The 19310-nt window shown below is 49.1% G+C and overlaps 1 protein-coding gene across 2 annotated transcripts; it reads right to left on the bottom strand.

Annotated features, from left to right (window-relative positions):
- Positions 1-300: 300 nt before the first annotated feature.
- Positions 301-19300, bottom strand: KAT8 (lysine acetyltransferase 8). 2 transcript variants are annotated; one of them, XM_066576980.1, is made up of 11 exons: positions 19098-19300; positions 14788-15018; positions 14583-14657; positions 14320-14495; positions 13361-13414; positions 13106-13270; positions 3101-3331; positions 2925-3018; positions 937-1087; positions 706-860; positions 301-580 (listed from the first exon to the last, which is right to left on the bottom strand). In XM_066576980.1, exons 2-11 carry the CDS (start codon positions 15011-15013, stop codon positions 516-518), a joined length of 1392 nt encoding a protein of 463 aa, XP_066433077.1. In that variant the 5' UTR covers positions 15014-15018; positions 19098-19300; the 3' UTR covers positions 301-515. The 2 variants fall into 2 exon arrangements, with proteins under 2 accessions (XP_066433077.1, XP_066433076.1); XM_066576979.1 differs by having other exon boundaries at positions 14788-15021; positions 19098-19299.
- Between the last annotated feature and the right edge of the window lie 10 nt (positions 19301-19310).

Raw genomic sequence — 19310 nt, 5'->3', positions numbered from 1 at the left:
TCATAACATGCAATAGAATACTAGAACGGTGCAAATTTGAGGTAGAGGCCATGGGCACAGTTCTGCCGCGTGAATGAGGTCTTCTAGTCCCCTAGCTCCTCTATGATCTACCAGCACAGCCCTCATATCAGCAGTCAGCATCCACAGAACATTACACTTTATCCTGATGTTTCATCCGGTGGATTTCGAGGTGTTGAGTGCATCAGCAAGGTATAGTCCTACACAGCAGGACTTCATCCACCCCCTAACCTCACCATCCTTTGCCCTGCGGGGAGCAATGCTTTCATGTCAGACCAATCATACAAAAAAAATAGTTTTATTATGTAAAACCTACCATCCATGAACAGAAATTAACTTCTGGCCCCTCTACATACAAGTCCATCCACAAGGGTCCCATGTCCAATTACTCTGCACCTCCACTGAGGAAGAACAGAACGTTCCTTCACACCGATGATATCCTCCAGATCATGAGAAACAGTCCGCACGCCCCACCATGATGTTCATCTTGCATTGCCTTATTTCTTGGATGCCTTTATTAGCTTGTGTTTTGGGGGAGCCCACTTCAGGTTCAGTGAATCCACTGCAGAGGAAAGGAGAATATATACACAATGCACTTTATACAGGCCTGATCAATGGCTATTATCTAGTTACAAATGTATGAGGTTCCAGCAGAGGGCGTAGTAACAACTGAGCACAAGATCCTACCTGTAATAGGGGGCTTCTTATACTGCGCACTCTTCAGGTGTTCCTCCACCAGTTTGGGGGTGACACAGATGACATGTTGCCCCTTCCAGTATTTTACCATGTTCAACGACTGCAGTGTGCCGATGATATCGTTCTGTGTGATACTCGTCATCCGACTGGAGGGGGAAGAACGACCATGAGGGTTACGAGTATACAGCAGGGGATGTGATGGGAGATAGCAGCCAGACTCACCTCAGGTCCTTGATGGAGAGTGTCCCTCGGAAGTCTCGGAGGATCTCCAGGAGCACCCAGGACCAGTAACTGCGGTAGCTCAGCTTCCCCAGGTCTGACAAAGGCTTCTCCGGCGAGCCCACTGTGTTCTCCAGTTTTGAGAGTTCATAACCTGAGTTACAGGACATAAGCATGTGATTGGGACTAGATGCCGTATAGCTCCTGGGAGATAAGGAAAGACTTCTCTTGCCGCCTGTCCCCGACACTCTATATATTGTCCAGGTATGAAGCTCTAACCCCTTAGGGACCAGCCTATTTTGCACTAAAACCATGCAATTATTATTTTTCTATTCATTCTTACATTCCAGGAGTCATACAAGCTTATTCCGAGCCCAGGTCACAGATTTCCATTAAAATCCAGGACACATGCAGTGCCATTTCAGCAGACTGATGCACCACATTAAAGGCAATGTGTTCCATCATAGACAGAGTCATGCCAGCAGAGGGTCTCATGTTGCTGGACTAAGGCCAATTTCAGACGAGTATTTTGGGCACTCTATACTACAGACTTGTTCCTGCCTTATGCCGGTGAGCCCCCCCCTACCTCTGTCAATAACTTTCAAGCTGTGGTTACTACTGACCGTGGCAGGTAAAGATTTAGGCAGTCAGAACTGGAAGTTACTCGGGTACCATGATTAGGGCCAAACTTATAACCTGAAACTTGAGAGCATGAGCATGGAACTAAAGTGTCCACAAGGAGGGGGCGGTGCTTTACAGCCTAAATGACCAGTTTATGTAACTTTAATGCTGCCGACCAACCCCCTCTGTAAACTGTTTAACAGCAGGAAAATCAGCACACCGCTGTCTATGTGTTGATAACATTCAGAGCTGCTGTACAGAGGTCTTATCACAAAAAGGTTCAGGATCTCCTCACTCTCTAGTCTGCACTGCAGGAGTTAAGGTCCCGCTCCTGCGGTCCTATACAAGACGAGAGAAGGAGAAGCTCCCAGACATGCAGGGATCCACCAGCCTTAAAGAAAAAGGCAGAAGGGGGATTGGAGTAGACCGTGTTGTAGCGTTTCTAGTATGTGAATGTATGCATTTGTGTCGGAGTAAATCTGCCTGTACATATACATGGCTGACATTGCATATGCCACTTTATGTAACTTTTCAGAATGTCCCTGATATCAGATTCTCAAAAGTATGATTAACATGTTTATTCACTACGCTATGCCATTAGGGCCCAGGATTCCATCTAAAAGACTGAAAATGCCATTAAAGTCTACAATTCCATTGGAGGATCCGTGTGAATGAGTCTAACGGAACCACAGATTTTAACAAGTGATTTTTAGTAGACTAAATGGTGGAGCCGACTACGCTGTTCTGCCTTCCAAAACTAAAAGGAAAATAGAAGCCACATCAAATGCTGCCTCCATTAGACTAATTAAAATCTAAGGTTCCATCTGGGGTTCTGTCTGAATGCAGCTTTCGTGATTCAGGTGAGACGGAAAGGCTTGGCCTACAGTGAGAACCTGGCCCTATATGGAGCAGAACATATAAATACAGCCTTGCCCGCTATGAAAACATGGCAGCCTAGGCCAAGGCAATTTGGTGAGCATCGTAAATAGTCATATGGCTGATCAGTAAGAGGTTCATCATTTCGACTCACCAGATCAGCAAAAGTAAAGCAGACCAACAAATGGAGTGAAAGAAAGCATCTAACGGCTAGTGCTTGTCTGGAACCAGCAAAGCCACTCAATGCTTTGTGTGAGGAATGGCAAGAGACGCTTTGTGTGCCCACCAGAAATAATACTAACACCAGACTACGACCCATAATCATGGCACCACTAGTTTTACACGGACATTTACAGTCCGGTTTCCACTTGATTTCATCCTACTTTGTAGAAGGTGACTCAGGTCGGAGCTTCTGGTTTAGACAATTCCCACTCCATTCTAGATGAGATAACACTCAAGAGCCCCTAGAAGCACTTAACTAAGGAGGCACTCACTGAAGGCGATGAGGAACTTCCCGTAGCCGCGCCGCTGGTATGGGGGTAGGGTCAGGATACAAGCCACGTTGTTCCCGTCTGGAGACTCTTTCTCCTGAAATTACATATTCCCTATCAGTTATTCCTGATGTCATAAGTCGGAGCAGAAGTTTTCAATTAATTTTTCCTGAAATCACCTTGGAGAAATACCCCACGATGTGCGCTCCTTGCCGGTCGACTTCTGTCAATATATAGAAGACGAATGGCTCCACATCAAAGTACAGCGTCTTGTGGTCCAGAAAGAGCTTGGCGAGGAGACAGAGGTTCTGGCAGTAGATTTTATGGTCCTTCCCATCCACCTCGTAGACGGAGATGTTGTTCTTTCTGTAGATCTCTTTCCCTGGAGGCTGCCGCCACTGACAGAGGCCCTGGAGAGGCACAAACAGAATGGAAGGTGGAAGGCTCATTTATTTTATACGTGTGAAGATCGGCATATCTTAAGACCTTTAGATGGAATGATCATTGTTCTAAAACATCGTTATAACTAGCAAAACTGAGTGGTCATCATTGGGTCTAGATGCAGCCAATGAAAAACAATAATTGTCCGCTTTTTTGCTTATGTTCTGAAGGCATAAAAACCATTGTTAACTCGTTCACTTATCGTTGGGTTTAACCCCTTCCAGCTCCAGGATGTACATTTACATCCCGGAGCGTCGGGGTATGAAGAGAGGTGGTGGGGCGACCTCTCTTCATACAGCGCGGGCATCAGCTGTTTACTACAGCTGACACCTGCGGGCAATAGCCACGATTGGCTGTTCGGCCGATCGCGGCTATTAACCCTTTAAATGCCGCTGTCAAACGATGTTTGGGGGTGCTGCACAGCCGCCCCGTGTTGAGATCGGGGGGAGCCCTGCAGGTGTCATGGCAGCCGGGGGCCTTCTGAAAGGCCCCAGGGCTGCCTTGAGAGACTGCCTATCAAGCCATCCCCGTGGGGTGGCTTGATAGGCTGCCTGTCAAATTGCAGTTTGACGTCATACTGCAGGAGAGATCAAAGCATTGCATATTGTTGTCCCCCAGGGGGACTTGAATGTAAAGTTAAAAAAAAAAAGATCAATAAAGGTTTTTTTAGTAAGTTTAAATCACCCCCTTTTGCCATTTTTATAATTTAAAAAATTTAAATAATAAAATAAAAATACATATTTGGTATCGCTGCGTCCGTAAAAGTTTGATCTATCAAAGTAGCACATTATTTATCCGACACGGTGAACGTCATCCGAAAAAATAAATAAAGAATGCCAGAAATGCACTTTTTCAGTCACCCCGTCTCCCAGAAAAAACACAATAAACAGCGATCAAAAAGTCGTATGTATTCCAAAATTAGTACTAAACGGAAACTTCAGGACATCCCGCAAAAAATGAACCATCGCTAAACTACGTCGGTGGAAAATTAAAAAAGTTATCGCGCGCACAGGATGACTGCAGAAAATAACTGAAAAAAATTAAGTCTTCGAAAAAAATACTATAGTAAAAAAAAAAATAATTTGATATTAGATAGATAGATAGATAGATAGACATACAGACAGACAGACAGACACACAACTTTGGTATGGTAGTAATTGTACCGACCCGTAGAATAAAGTCATGTCGTTTTTGTTGCAGTTTGTGCGCCGTAGAAACAAGACGCACTGAAACATGCCGGAATGTCGGGTTTTTTTCCATTTTACTCCACTTAGAATTTTTTAAAAGTTTTTCAGTACATTATATGGTACATTACAAAGCACCATTGAAAACTACAACTCGTCCCGCAAAAAACAACCTGCAGACAGCGACGTCAAGGGATAAATAAAAGGAGTTACGGTTTTTTTTAAAGGGGGGAGGAAAAAACGAAAATGGGAAGAAAAAAAGAAGGCCGCTTCATGAAGGGGTTAAACAGCGTTAGTTCAACCAGCGGCGGGAACGGGCGCCATTTCGGGGGCTCCAGGCTGGAGGAGACTTTCAGAGGTGATCTCGCCATCCTGAGAGCACCCCTGGAGCTGCAAACCGCACCGCTGACACCAGCAGAGCAGGAGCTGCAGAACGACACCTTCCGCGGGCCTCTAGCTGGAGTTACAGAATCGGGGCCTACCTCGTCGGGCGCATCCCCGGGCTAGAGTTGGGAGCACGGCCGACCGGAAGTGGAGGCCGGCCGCGGACGACTGCAGGGAGCTCCTACCGGGAGGCAGCTGAGGGGGAGGCACGGCTGCTGGAGAGAGAAGGCCAGCTGAGAAGGTGGTGGAGGCGCCGGAGGGGAGGTGAGAAAGCCCTGAATCTGCCTGCAGGCACTGTGAGGGCCGAGACTGCCACAGATTGAGGAGGGGGGGGGGGGGGGGGGGAGCTCCATCTGCACTGAGGGCCTCTGTCGGGAGTGCTGTCCAGGAGGCTCCTGAGGCCAGAGAGGGGGTCATCCTCTACTCCCAGGGACTGACATTTATTGTGAGCAGCAAGCCACACATATACAGCCTGCACAGCAGAGATGCAGCAGAGCTGGGACTGTTGAAAGCCTGTGCAGCTCACCAGACTCCACAGTACAACACTGGGGCATATTCTGTGGGCCAGAGAAAGAAGCACAAGCCCACATTTGCAGCCTTTACTTTGTTTCATGACCCACAGAATCTGCTTCACTTGCATTTACCCATTGACTCTTGACCTGCTCTCTACTGACACCTAGTGGTGGTGTGGCGCCAGTTCACTGATATTACTGCACTGCATCATGACTATTCCTCAACAGTTATGCACTAACCACTAAACTACATGTGAACTCCCCCTGCGATACATTACAAGCTCGAGCCGACGGATATCTCCAACTGTACCCCTCCGGCAAGATGGCACCCATTAAACAAAATAAAATAGCCAACAAGCTGCAACAGTATGCCCGACCCAGCGGCTCAGCGGACACCCGATCTAACGAGCCCTGCAGCCCACAAGGCACATCCCCTGCGGGGGCTGCCCCAGCTTCACCTCCTGTGTCCGGCCCGACTATTGCTGATGTGTTGAAAGCAATTACGGAGTCCCGCTCTGCCCTCACCGAGAAAATCGATGCCTTGCAATCAGACTTTAGTCTGCTGAGAGCGGATGTTCAAACGCTGTGGGAACGCACGACCGAGGTTGAGACCAGAGTATCTGACCTTGAGGATATCACTACACCGCTCTCGGACAGGGTGTAGACTTTAAGCTCCAGTTTTGCAGCACAGCAGAGAAAAATTGACGACATGGAGAACCGGTTGCGTCGGTGTAATCTCAGGTTCGTGGGACTGCCGGAGGGAGCAGAGGGCAAAAACCCCTGCGATTTCTTGGAATCGCTCCTCAAACAGACATACGGCCCAGATTCCCTTTCGCCTCTGCTCTGTGTGGAAAGAGCCCATCGTATTCCATCTAGGGTCCCGCCACCTGGAGGACCCCCTCGCACCTTCATAGCTAAGTTACTTAACTATAGGGACAGGGACAAAGTCTTGGCGCTCAACCGCATGAAAGATCCGCTGAAGGTCGGAGGGCAAACAGTCCGTATCTTCCCAGACTTCTCTTTGGAGGTGCAGCAGAGGCGGCAAAAGTTTGCAGAGGCAAAGAAGGCTCTGCGCGCTAAACAGCTTGTCTACGCCATGTTGTACCCTGCTAGGCTAAAAGTGATCAAGGACAATCGCTCCCATTTCTTCGAGAGTCCTGGAGATGTCCTAAATTGGCTCGAGCAAAATTGAATCCTGTTTGTGAGACATTACAAAATTGATGCCGTGGCTGGCCTACTCTTTCTTCTCTGTGGCAACAACTGAAGGAGATTCCTCTCCTCTTCCCTACCGCTCCCTGCCCTCTCTGGTTTCCTTTCCCCTTCTTTGCTTCCTTTCCCCCCTTTTCGCCTCCTCTCCCCTACCCACCTCCTTAGCCCTTTGGGCCAGCCACTTATGATAAAATCGTCTTTGGTATGTGATGTGGATTCTGTTAACTATGCTAATTTTTTTTTTTCCTCTGACTTTCCCGGCGGCCTGATAATGTTACTCTCTGTGGCCCTCCCTGGTGGACCCCAACTCGTGGCCAATGGCCTGGTGGGGGCTCCCCCCTCCTTGGGCAACCAGCCCACATATCAGTATCCCAGGTTATAGCCGGGTATATGCAAGCTGTGGAGATACAGCCCAATGACGCAATTGTGTCTCATGCTCTTTCGCAGGGGGACCATGTGACTATATTTGTTCTCTCAGTCCTCTCTGTTTTAAGTTTCTCTTTTAGTTCGCTGGGGCAGGCCTAATGCCCCTCATAAAGTTTGGTATTCGGGGATCCAAACCTGTCCTAAGTTTGGGGGGATGGGTAGGGTGGGAAGGGGTTTTTGTTATGGTTCATATATCTAAGATAACCACTTTACTTTATTGCACTTTTTTTTGGCGCGACTCTTCTTTCGGTGCTATGCGGGTGTCCTGTGCAAACAATGTCCAACTCTATGGCAATGGCTAGCATGCATCTTAAGCTGATCTCCTGGAATGTTAGGGGTTTGAATTCCAAATTTAAGAGAGCTCTAACTTTCAATTTTCTAAAAATCCATTCTCCCCACATCATACTACTTCAGGAGACACATCTACAGGGCTCAAAGATACTGGCTCTTAAGAGGGCCAATATAGGCGCTGCATACCACGCTACTTATTCCAACTATGCCAGGGGAGTCAGCATCCTGGTAACTAAAGCAGCCCAATTTGTATTCCGACAAATCCACATTGATCCTGGGGGTCGGTTTTTGATCCTTCAGGGAACCTTCCATAGCCGGCTCCTCACAATAATCAATATCTATCTGCCGCCCCCCGCTGATGTTAAAATCCTCTCTGATGTGATGGCCCAGGTGGTTTTGCTCGAACCTGCTCCAATAATATTTATGGGGGACTTCAATCTGATTTTGGACCCGGTGCGGGACCGGTTCACTCCAGCTGCCTCGGCATCAACCAGATTGCTGACATGGGCTGACTCCTACTTGCTACAGGAAATATGGCGCCTGCGACACCCGCATGACACTGCCTATTCATGTCATTCCCTAACACATAATGCTTTTTCCCGCATCGACCTGTGTTTTGGCTCCCCGGACTGTCTTCCTATGGTGCGGGATGTTTCCTATCTGCCCTGGGGCATATCGGACCATTCCCCACTCCAGCTGGTCCTTGACCTTGGTGTGGAGAGCTCTCGTCCCTTGTGGAGACTCAGCCCTCTATGGCTGGCGCAGGGAGAGGTACAGGAGTACACTGAGCAGGAAGCAGGGATGTACTGGGAGGTCAATGAGGGGACTGCTTCGGAGCTAACTGTGTGGGATGCCTTTAAGGCTTTTACTAGGGGGTCTTTCACATCCGCCATCGCTGAGTATAGAAGATCTCTGCAGGCTGCCCGATTGGACCTGGAACGCCGCCTTGTTGCGGCGGAGGCCAGACACATAGCACATCCTTCCCCAGAGGCCTACCTGGACTTAAATAACCTACGGCGGAAATACAGGTTACTGCTCACTGAATATACCAAAAAGAAGTTTCTTTACACTCGTCACCAGGTCTTTGACCAGGGAGATAAGAACGGTCATCTGTTGGCCTATTTGGCTAGGGAGGATCAGACATTGCCGCCAATCACGGAGGTGCGCGATGCTTCGGGGACCCTGGTGGATGATCCCAAACTGATCAATCTAACGTTTGCCCACTTCTATAGTAATCTTTATACCTCCAAACTTAGCTGCTCGGATGAACAGCTAATAGCTTACCTTGATGATATCCCCTTCCCAGCGCTGAGCCCAAGTAGTGCCACTTATTTGGATGGGGACTTGAGTATAGAGGAGGTAATGGACGCTATCAAGTCACTTCCCAATAGGAAATCGCCAGGGTTGGATGGACTCCCTGGGGAATGGTATAAAAAGAATGTGGATTTCCTAGCTCCCCGGCTTCTAATGCTATATAATTCTATTCTGCGAGATGGTGCCCTGCCGGACACCATGCGCAAGGCCATAATTGTCATGATTCCTAAAGCTGGAAAAGATCCTGTAGATTGTGGTTCCTATAGGCCCATCTCACTTCTTAACAACGACGTTAAAATTCTGGCAAAAATACTTGCGACGCGCATAAATTCCATTCTTAAAGAGATCATACACCCTGACCAATCTGGCTTCATGCCTGGCAAAAGTACAGACATGAATCTAAGGCGGCTTTTTGACCATCTGACATATGAACACTCTAACTGTGGGAAACGCACCCTGGTATTTATAGACCAGGCAAAGGCCTTCGACTCAGTAGAGTGGAGGTACTTGTGGGCAGTGATGCAACGGTTTGGATTTGGGCCAGTATTTATTAGATGGGTAAAGATCCTATATGACTCCCCAGTGGCCAGTATTAAAACCAATGTCCATATCTCGGCCCAGTTTCCCCTCAGTAGAGGCACACGACAGGGTTGCCCCTTGTCCCCTGCCCTGTTTGCCCTTGCTATAGAGCCACTTGCAATCCGGGTCCGGACCTCGCCGGTAATAAAAGGATTTAAATTTCACAACTATGAAGAGCGCATAGCACTATACGCTGATGACACCCTCCTCTTCCTCCAGGATCCGGAGTCTTCGCTTGACTCTGCACTCACCATTTTTGACATATTTGGCCTGCATTCTGGTATTCGGGTCAACTGGGACAAAACCCACTTAATTGCGATAGACTCTGCAGCGGCTGAGCTCCCTTTGCCCGCTCCACTGAGCTGGACAACTCAGACAACCTATTTAGGTATAAGAGTGTCAGTGAGGGTTTCTGCCTTCTCTGACCTTAACCTAGCTCCCCTCCTGAAATGGGCTGAGGGAATGGCAACACGATGGGCCTCTCTCCCGCTCACTCTGGTGGGCAGGGTCAATTTGATAAAGATGAAGCTGCTACCAAAAGTTTTGTACGTACTCCATAACTCCCCTGTCCTGGTCCCAATCAGATTCTTCGCTACGCTTCGTGGGATTGTACTGCGTATCCTGTGGAAAGCCTCCACCCCCAGGATTAAATTGGAGACCCTGTGCCTCCCGGTGAGCTGGGGAGGATTAGCCTTACCCCATTTTTACTATTACTACCTGGCTAGCCAGCTGGTGTATGCTGGGTGGTGGCTGACCTCATCGGATTACAATCCGGCGGTCAGGCTGGAGCGCAGGGTGGCGGACCCCACCCTGGGATTGAGGGGTCTGCTGATGCGTGGCCGCTCCTCTTCTATTGCCCCCTTACCTGCCCCCATGCTGGTAACACTTAAAATATGGCACAAGGCATTGCGGCTGACCCCTGTAGTGGAAGTCACAGGGTCCCCACATACTCCTTTGTGGGATAATCCACACTTGCCGCACCTGCAGCGCTTTACAGAGTCTGCATTCTGGAGAGCTCAGGGTATTAATGTACTATCTGACATAGTCACGGAGGGCGCCTTCTGCACCTTTCTTCAGCTGCAGATAGTCTACAACCTGCCTGAGCACTCCTATTTCAGATATTACCAGCTACGACATGTGATCAGGGCTCAGTTTCAGGGCCTGTCCATACCGCTGTCCCTGACTCGGCTGGAGGGATTTGCACAGATGTGCAACATGGTAAGACCATTGTCCAGCTTCTATGCCCACTTGGTGCAGTGTCTTGCCCCGTTAAGAGAGAGAGCCACCCAAAAATGGATCATCGACATTCCTGATCTGCTGGAGGGGGATGGTGAGGACATATTGGCGAGCTCTGGTCCTCCCTTGATTAGTGCTAGAGATAGGCTCATCCAGGTAAAGTTCCTACACCGGATATACTACACCCCATCTAGGCTACATGTAATGGGTCTACTCCCCTCGGCGACCTGCCCCCGATGTTTAATTGCCGACGGGACTATCATGCACATGTTTTGGGACTGCTGTGTCATGCGAGACTACTGGGGGGATGTCCTCATATTTATGGAGTCTCATCTGGGGGCCCCGAGGATCATGCACCCTGGGGTGTGCCTCTTTGGGCTTGTTGGGGACCTGCCAGTGGCAGCGGCAACCCGCACCTTATATAAGCTACTGTTTTTCTATGCTAAAAAGGTGATTTTGTTGAATTGGAAACACCCTGGTAGGCCGACCAGGAACGCATGGATCCAGGTGGTGAACTCTGTGCTTCCAATGTACAAACTGACTTATATGGCGAGAGGATGTCCTGAGAAGTTTGACAAGATTTGGGGGAGCTGGGTGAGCAGTCCTGCAACGGCAGTAGAGATGCCTGTCTAGATACTAGGAAGGGATAAAATAAGGTACACCCGCTTGAACCAATCTACTGTTTAGGCTAATCCTTTTTTTTTTTGAGTCGCGCAGGTTAGTTGTTTAAGGGATTAAGGGGGAGGGTTAAAATTCTTTCTGGGGGGGGGGGGGTGTTCTCTCTAATCTTTCTTATGTCCCTTTGTTTATTTTGTCCTGGGGGGTGGGGGTTCCTCCCGTTCTCTTTTTATTACCGTTCTCTCTCTCCTGATATTTTGGGACTCCGAGGCTTGGAGCCCTAACCTGGTTTGGATTTGTTTTATTATGAGTAGTTGATAAATAAAAGCAAAAATGAACAGCCAAATACTTTCTTATGAGAAATGCACACGAATATGCGAGACACACAGTGTTCTTACTTTTGTCTCCTTTTTTTTCTCAATTCTCATATACTGTGATGTATCAACAAGATGTGCATTCTCTTTGGTGTCCGCTGTTTTTGTATATGTATCTATTTTGGCTAAATAAATGTTCCTTTAAAAAAAAAAACAGCGTTAGTTCAGTCCCTCTCATTCACTTAGAGAACGAACGTGAACGACTGAACACTTTCTTGTTTGTACGACCCAACGATGCATCTACCTGTCTAAACAGGAGCCACCAGGGACGTCACTCAAATGAGAAATCGGCTCGTCTAAAAGGACCCTTTTTCATTATAGCTAATTACCAGATTTAGAATACTTAAAGGGGTTGTCTCGCGGCAGCAAGTGGGGTTATACACTTCTGTATGGCCATATTAATGCACTTTGTAATATACATCGTGCATTAAATATGAGCCATACAGAAGTTATTCACTTACCTGCTCCGTTGCTAGCGTCCCTGTCTCCATGGCTCCGTCTAATTTCGGGGTCTTCTTGCTTTTTTAGACGCGCTTGCACAGAAGGGTCTTCTCCCTTCTGGTCGGTCCGGGCATGAGCAGCGTTCTGGCCCCGCCCCCTTCTACGCGTCATCGCGTAGCTCCGCCTCGTCACGTGTGCCGATTCCAGCCAATCAGGAGGCTGGAATCGGCAATGGACCGCACAGAGCCCACGCTGCACCATGGGAGAAGACCCGCGGTGCATCGTGGGTGAAGATCCCGGCGGCCATCTTGGAGAAGGAAGAAGTAGGAAGAAGTCGCAGAGAGGGGATTCGGGTAAGTAATATTTTTTTTTCTATTTTAACATATCCCTTGGGTTTGTCCTGCGCCGAACGGGGGGCCTATGCAAAAACAAACAAAAAAAAAAAAAAAAAACCTTTCGGCGCAAGACAACCCCTTTATATGAAAATCCCTCTTGAAAGGCCTCGGCATCCTATTCAGCAAAGCAGCTGCTGGGCAAAAGTCGTATCGGACTGCACAGACACTACGGGGGCCGCTTCTCTTCAGTGGGCCATAGCCCAACACCATTATTGGTGGAGTTCTGGAGATGATACTATTGTAATTTGCCTTTTAGATCTCCGATAACTTTTCTTGCCTCTGCCCTTTTTCCATTGGGTCTTGGCCAGGAGTTGGCACACTGCAGAGAATCCATCCCCCGGAGCAAATAGCTGCCTTCAGCTTCTCATCATGCCCAATCCCAGCGCACTATGCCTCAAGCCCATCAGGTACAATATCTGCAGCATCTAAACAGCTGAAATACGGATTTCACCCAGCAGCTGCTTCGCTGAATAGGATGCGGCGGCCTTTCAAGAAGGATTTTCACGTGTCCTGAATGTGATAATTAAGTATAATCAAAACAGTGTCTTAAAATTGTTCCCTTACATTGACTTAAAAAGGAGTCTCTCACCGGAAAATCACCGCTGAACGACCCCAAAGGGTGCGCTGGTCAGAGGCCGTATCGTACCTCCTCTTTAGAGGCGTGCAGCCGCCAAGTAGCTTTAAGCGTTTACGTTTCCTGTTACCGTATGCAGATCAGCTGCAATGCGTCCACTTATCATGTGCAGGTTATGCAAGAAGAAAGGCATTGCTGTTTCTTACCAGATGGTAGCGATAACTCTTCTCGAACTTCATATACTTCAGACAATACTCGCACACCCACAGCTTTGGCTGCTTCCCATAATCCTCTGGGAATGGAGAGAAGTACCAAGCATCGATTTCATAGTTTCCAATGTGGATCTTGTCCACGTATTTAACCTTTGTGATCTGGAGATTAAAGGGTAAAAAAAAAAAGGCGTTAGAAAGAGAACAAAGGTGTAGTGAGGCATATACACCATGACCTGCGGCGTCACTCACCGCCTCGTGCTCCTTCTCCAGCGCCGCTGTGGTGGGATCCATCTCTGCATAAGTCTGGAAAAGATATGGAGACTGGGATTAGTAAAGACCCAACCTGGCAGACATGGCAGTGTGCAGAGAGTCATGTGACCAGCACCTAAGGGATCAATCACATGACCATGTTTTCGGAGCATTTAGGCGCGTGATACGTGGTGAAGAGTCAATGAAAGTAAATGGATTTTAATTGATCCATTCATATTAGCGTGCAACACTGCGTGTCGATACACGAGAAAAATATTGCAGCCTGCTTAATTTCTCTACGTAACACGCAGCGTGAGCTCTATTCTTCTCAGTGGGCAGCATGTGCAACGCTGTCCATACTCAATACATTGTGTAGGGGGGACGATACATACGCAACCCCACTACAAAAGAGAGGGAATTAAGAAAAAGACTGCGCCTGTGTGAGATATACGTGGCAATGCGTAGTGCACATCCTGCTGTGTGCGGCCGTGCCGGCATCACACAGACTGGTAAAATGCGATTGTGTGAATGAGCCCCACCAAGAATACCAAGGGAAATCCAGCCATCTTCAGTCAGCCGCACGCCTTCATGTTTACACGGAGAGATGAGCAAGAATTTTTTATGCTTGCGTAACTGGGCGATCAGACGACAGATGAGCCTTTGCCGGCTGATCATTTGCACTTTTACACGGCCTGATAATCGGACAAATGAAGGTCCAAGTAACGTTCTTACCCGGTCATCGGGCCGTGTAAAAGACTCCATAACGTCTTACATCTGCTCATCACTGTCCAACAATCGGGCAAAACAACACCTGAATGAACGTTTGTGCCCGATTACGGGACGGGAGACACGGGGCCGCCCCCGTTGTCACAATTATCACCCGTTTTAAATGTGAGGATGGTACATTTCAAATAACGCAAAACCACCAGAGTTTGGTTGCCCATTGATGAACACTTCACCTTCTGCACGTGGTTGATTTCATCGTGTTTCCTCTTCTGGTTTCGGGTGATTTTCCTCTCTGGCTGCTCGGACAGTTCATTCAAGTATTGATCGGTGTTCTTCTGAACTGCGTCCTTGGCAGTCTTGGTTAACGCAAGGCGATTTTTATCCACCCACTCGTCCAAACGCCGGTTAACTAGAGAGAAAGATGGGGGAGTAGAACAAAAGGTCCCATGGTGGTCCGGCACCCAAGAATACGATGGTGAAGCCTACGGATACTTACAGCCCACGTAGTGCACATAGAACTCTTCTCTTCCTTCCTGCTCATTCAGCCGCGACTGGATCACCTCTGCCGAGTCTGAAAGTGAGACGAGCGCCATTACAACACTTTATATAGACTAAGAGGTGGCAAGAAGCCTTCCTTCTCCCCTCAGGAACGTCTGCGCTCCACACTAGTACCCCATAACCATTATGGACGGTGGTCTTACGCCAGGTGTTGTCTGCCCTCCGGCACAGGTAAGTCTCTCCGATCTCCACCGTCACCTCCGGGTCTCTCCCTCCTGTGGGCGCAGTTTCTCCTCCGGACACAACCTCGTCGTCCTCCTCGTCTTTAATGCTTCCTTGCTCCAAGCCATCCTCGTGGGGTGGGTACGGATGGTGCTGGTTCTCCCCCGCCGGCACAGACTTGTGCTCCTCCGGAATGGAATCATCCATGGCTACTACTGAGAACATACAATACAGGCATGAACATGAATATACAGACCTGGTATATAATAGTAGCATACATACAGGTGTGCACAGGTCACCTGATGGCCGAACAGACAGTATCCCATAATGCACCGCTCTGCTGCATTGCATGGTGAAAGATGCAGTTTATTTTGCTCCTGCACCACAACACAGAATAGAAATAGTAGGAAAAACAGGGAGATTTCCTGTTCTGCAGCCTGGGAGAACTCTGAATGCTGCTCTGGGTGTGACTGGAGTACAAGACAATGCCCTCTAATTGTAATGTACATAGGATAAGAATAGGTCAGTAACATAAGATAAAGCTCCCCATGTGTACATGAGTTTCAGATTTCTGCCACAGCTTTGCAAACAATCGGCCGCGGAACCGCATGCAGATATAGTCCTTTTCAATGGATTTTTTGCATGCGGAATCCCTAATGTGGATTCTTCGCCATTTCCCTGATGGAATCCACATCAAGAAGTGACCTGCTACCTCCTTCCGCACAGATGTGAATCCATCCAGGCCATACAGACCACGCTGCGGACTCCCACTCGATGTGATGGGATGCAGATTAACCTTGTGTGACCCAACCGTATAGGAAGGCTGCGGGTGACACCGCTGCCCGCTTCCCCCACCGCTGACCGCTTCCCCCGGCAGTGTGCCGGTCATTACTGCAGGTTATAAGATCTGACGCCTGCTGGTTACTTGTATAGGCACAAGCTGAAGCTGAACAAGTAGAGCAGCAGTGTAAAGAATGGGGAAACGGGATGTACCATCCCCCATAAGGCTGGTACAAGAGGTAGAATTTAAGACTATCTTACACTCAAATACAGCAAAACTGGAGTCAGCGACTAGAACGGTGCCCCAGGGAGACTCACGGTGACGAAAGTGGATCATTACAGACAAAAAAAATTAATTAATTTTAAAAAAATCCCATCAGCACAGCCGATTCAGTGCAATGTGGCCAATGAGTATACTGGGCAGCAGAGACGATACATGTGCTCAGAGCTCCACCTAGAGGCAGCCTGGTTTATTACAGGCAGGTACTGAGCTATCAGGTTGGATGGCACAAACCTCGCCTTGGAGCATCTAAGTATGTAAAGGCCGGGCTCACACGAGCAGAATGTGATAGCGTATTCATCGTGCGATGTACATGTGTGTAACACGCGGTGAATGCAGTCAATGACATGACGTTGATTTGCACGGATCCATTCACACTCCTGCACGCGAGTTGGACTTTTTATTAGTACCATTTGTTGATCTGTGCAGCATTTTCATCACTTTCTATTCCGGTTTTTGTAGGGTGAGAGGCTAAATTAGCTATTTTTGCCACGTTTCATTTTTTTTCCATGCCGTGCACCCTGCAGACTAAATCATGGCCTACCTTCCCCCTCTGGGTCATTATGAACGCAGGGATGCCACATGTGTAATTTAGTAGCACGCTCGGACAAGAATGCAGTTACTGGAGAAGAGCGAGGATCACGCGAGTAACTGACTTATCCGAGCGTGCTCGCTCATCTTTAGCTACGACGCGCTGAGTGTCATAGCCTAATTCAGCTGGCAGATCCGAAGGCTATATTCAAGCCTCCGGGTGCCACAGAGACGCATCAGGACCCCCTGATCACATTGCAGGAGATCCGATGGTGACAGAGGAAGCCCCCTCACTCTGTCAGCACTTTACATGCTGCGGTCGCACAGACCGTGGCATGTAAAGGGTTAAACAGCAGCGATTGGAGGTTTTCTCTGTTCTCCGCTGTAGAAGCTGCTGCCCAGCTAGCCTCTGACAGCTGATCACCAGCTCTCCCTGCCACGGGGACCATCGGACAAGCCAATGGTCTCCATGGCAACATGTAAACAGTGCAGGAGTTCAAAAAAAGAAGCGGGTAGTTGTCAGCAGATCGGTTATATCTTCCCGCTTCTTTTTTTAAAGTCCTGCACTGGTTCTCTGTGGGACTGTGCAGGCGGTGTGTGTGCAGAACACGATGCCACCGCTTATAGCATTGTGCTCTGCAGCTCCCATAGTGAAACATTGCCTAGAAATCTTCCAGGCTATATCACTATGGGCAGTGGAACCACTCACGGAAAATTTCCAGGACTGCCACTGATGGGGTTAAAGGGGTCCTCCAGGAGGACAAATTAACAGATACGTGAGGCACATCCTAGGACGGCTGAAGGCATCTCTAAACCAGGAGGAAGGGAGCAGCGGGTTTCGCATATGCAGCAAGGATGGCTACCATTCTGTTGAACAACCCCTTTGACTCCTCTGCTACATACTTGCAGCTCTCCTCCGGCTCCTGTAATGCTGCCTCCTCTGCCCGTCCCTCCACCAAGAACCCAGTGCCCATCTATTCTCCGTCCCACACGTCGTATCATAAGGCTAGGGACATGGCAGCCTCGCAAATCCCCAAGTGACAACTGCAGATCTGTACGGCCCTGTGGACGATGCAGGATGAGCGCCAGCAGCCATGCCTGTCCCTCCCTGTAGGGGGCTGGAGCTTACACACTGCCTGCGACACACTGCGTGCTGCTGCGCAGGGTACAGGCCTCGCCTCTCCTGGGCCTCACAATACAGAATCACCTCCAGAAGTACAGCGCCTCATAGAGGTGATCTGTGGGGTCTGGAATCACGGGACACAAAGTTCAGACTCCGGACAACCATTTCTACAATCAAGATGGCAGATAAGAGTTGGATTTGGATCTTCAACTACATTGTGGCTTTCAGTCTCCGATTCCCTCAGAACTTCCAGAAATGGTATTCAGACAGAACCACAGATTTTAGGGAGCCAAATGGCGCCCCCCTCGGTCTCTACCGGACGTGGTTTCCATCCGTTTATGGCATTATAATGTGGGCAGGTGAGCGGCGCAGGGAATGGCGCGGTGTAAAGCGGATGTGTGTATAGGAGGGCGTTCACATCAGGTCTTAGCCAACGGGCGCATGTAGATTTATACAAGACGGCGTAGTGAAGCACAGCGGCCCCCGAGGACAGAGTGGTCAGACACAGGCCGGCGGCACACAGACAATTCGGATTCCACATAGGGGGTCCATGACGGAATCCGGCACTGACCCCGCCCGTCGGCCCTGCGCACCTCCTCTTTCTGTATTGTGGATGACCACGGACGCTCGGACCGCGGATGGGCTGAGGGTTGGATGGCTTCCATTCACTTCAATGGAAGCCGTTCCGCAGAAAAATAGAACACGCTGCGATTTTATATCTGCGCGTGAAAAATCGCGTTCGCTATCTGCTCATCTGAGCGCAAATGTTCTATGTTTTAGGTAGGTGCACAATACTGCGGACCGTCCGCGCCGCCGATAATCGGTTTAAGACTTTTTTTTCCCCAGGGGGGTGGGGAGTTAGAGAAGCACGGAGCACAAACGTGTAGCATGTGGGGGAAAAAACTGCACCAGTACGCCCGCCGTGTACCTTCTGTTAATTAGTCATTAAGATATAAAGCGTCACATCTCCGCATGTTTGATGGGTACGGGTTTTTTTTCTCAAATCATTAAAATAAGAAAAAAACTAAAACTTTTGATCCTTTACAAAACTTTGCTTAAAATAAAGACGGTCAAAGTCGGATGCGTTTTTACATAAACGCTCGGCGAACCGTACGGACACGTATGGCGATACGTGGAAAAGGGGTTCCCCAGTTCCTACTCTCCCTGCGCTATACTTATATGCAAGTAGTATACTCACCGCGGCGGTGGCGGACCGCCGGGGGTCTGACGTCCCGTAAACCTGTCACATGGGCATCTAATGCAGACCGCAGGTTTACAGGAAGTCACTGATGACATCACCGCCGGCCTCCCATTGACTGCAGCGGTCACACCGGGTAAAGGACCCCTGGCAGAAAACCGAAGCAGTGGCGAGCGGGGAAGTACATTATTTTATCTACTACATACCCCGTCCCCCCTCACCCCACTGCTGGGGGTCTCAGAAAACCCCTTTAGGCCTCTGTTCACATCTACGTTAGAGAATTCTATTACGGCGGTGGGTGGAGGGCATTCAGAAAACACACAGTACAGGCAATGGTGAGAGTTGTAGTCCTCTACCAGGGGGTAGACTCCTTCATTACCTCATCAATCACATGACCAGGGCATATGACGTCACTCCCCCCCAGTACTTCCGTCCCGGAGAGCAGCGGCTCCGCTCCCCAGCCTGCCCACACCGCGGGCCGCACAGCTTCTCGCAGACCACAATGCTTCTCCTCGGGGATAGAACTGCCACTACAGGTCCCTCACCCAAACATAGGCCACGATCAACTACCGGAAGTGCGTCACCGGTCACG

Source organism: Eleutherodactylus coqui, chromosome 8 (assembly GCF_035609145.1).
Source record: "Eleutherodactylus coqui strain aEleCoq1 chromosome 8, aEleCoq1.hap1, whole genome shotgun sequence".
Classification (NCBI taxonomy): Eukaryota; Metazoa; Chordata; class Amphibia; order Anura; family Eleutherodactylidae; genus Eleutherodactylus; species Eleutherodactylus coqui.
The sequence above is the reverse complement of the archived record's forward strand: the minus strand, read 5'-3'. Positions and strand labels throughout refer to the sequence as shown.

Coding starts and splice junctions, on each gene's coding strand:
- KAT8 (XM_066576980.1), bottom strand. CDS start 15,013: ATGGATGATTCCATTCCGGAGGAGCACAAGTCTGTGCCGGCGGGGGAG. Junction 14,658..14,787: donor GAGGGCAGACAACACCTGGC/GTAAGACCACCG, acceptor TCTCACTTTCAG/ACTCGGCAGAGGTGATCCAG. Junction 1,088..2,924: donor GAAGTTCCTCATCGCCTTCA/GTGAGTGCCTCC, acceptor CCTGTAACTCAG/GTTATGAACTCTCAAAACTG.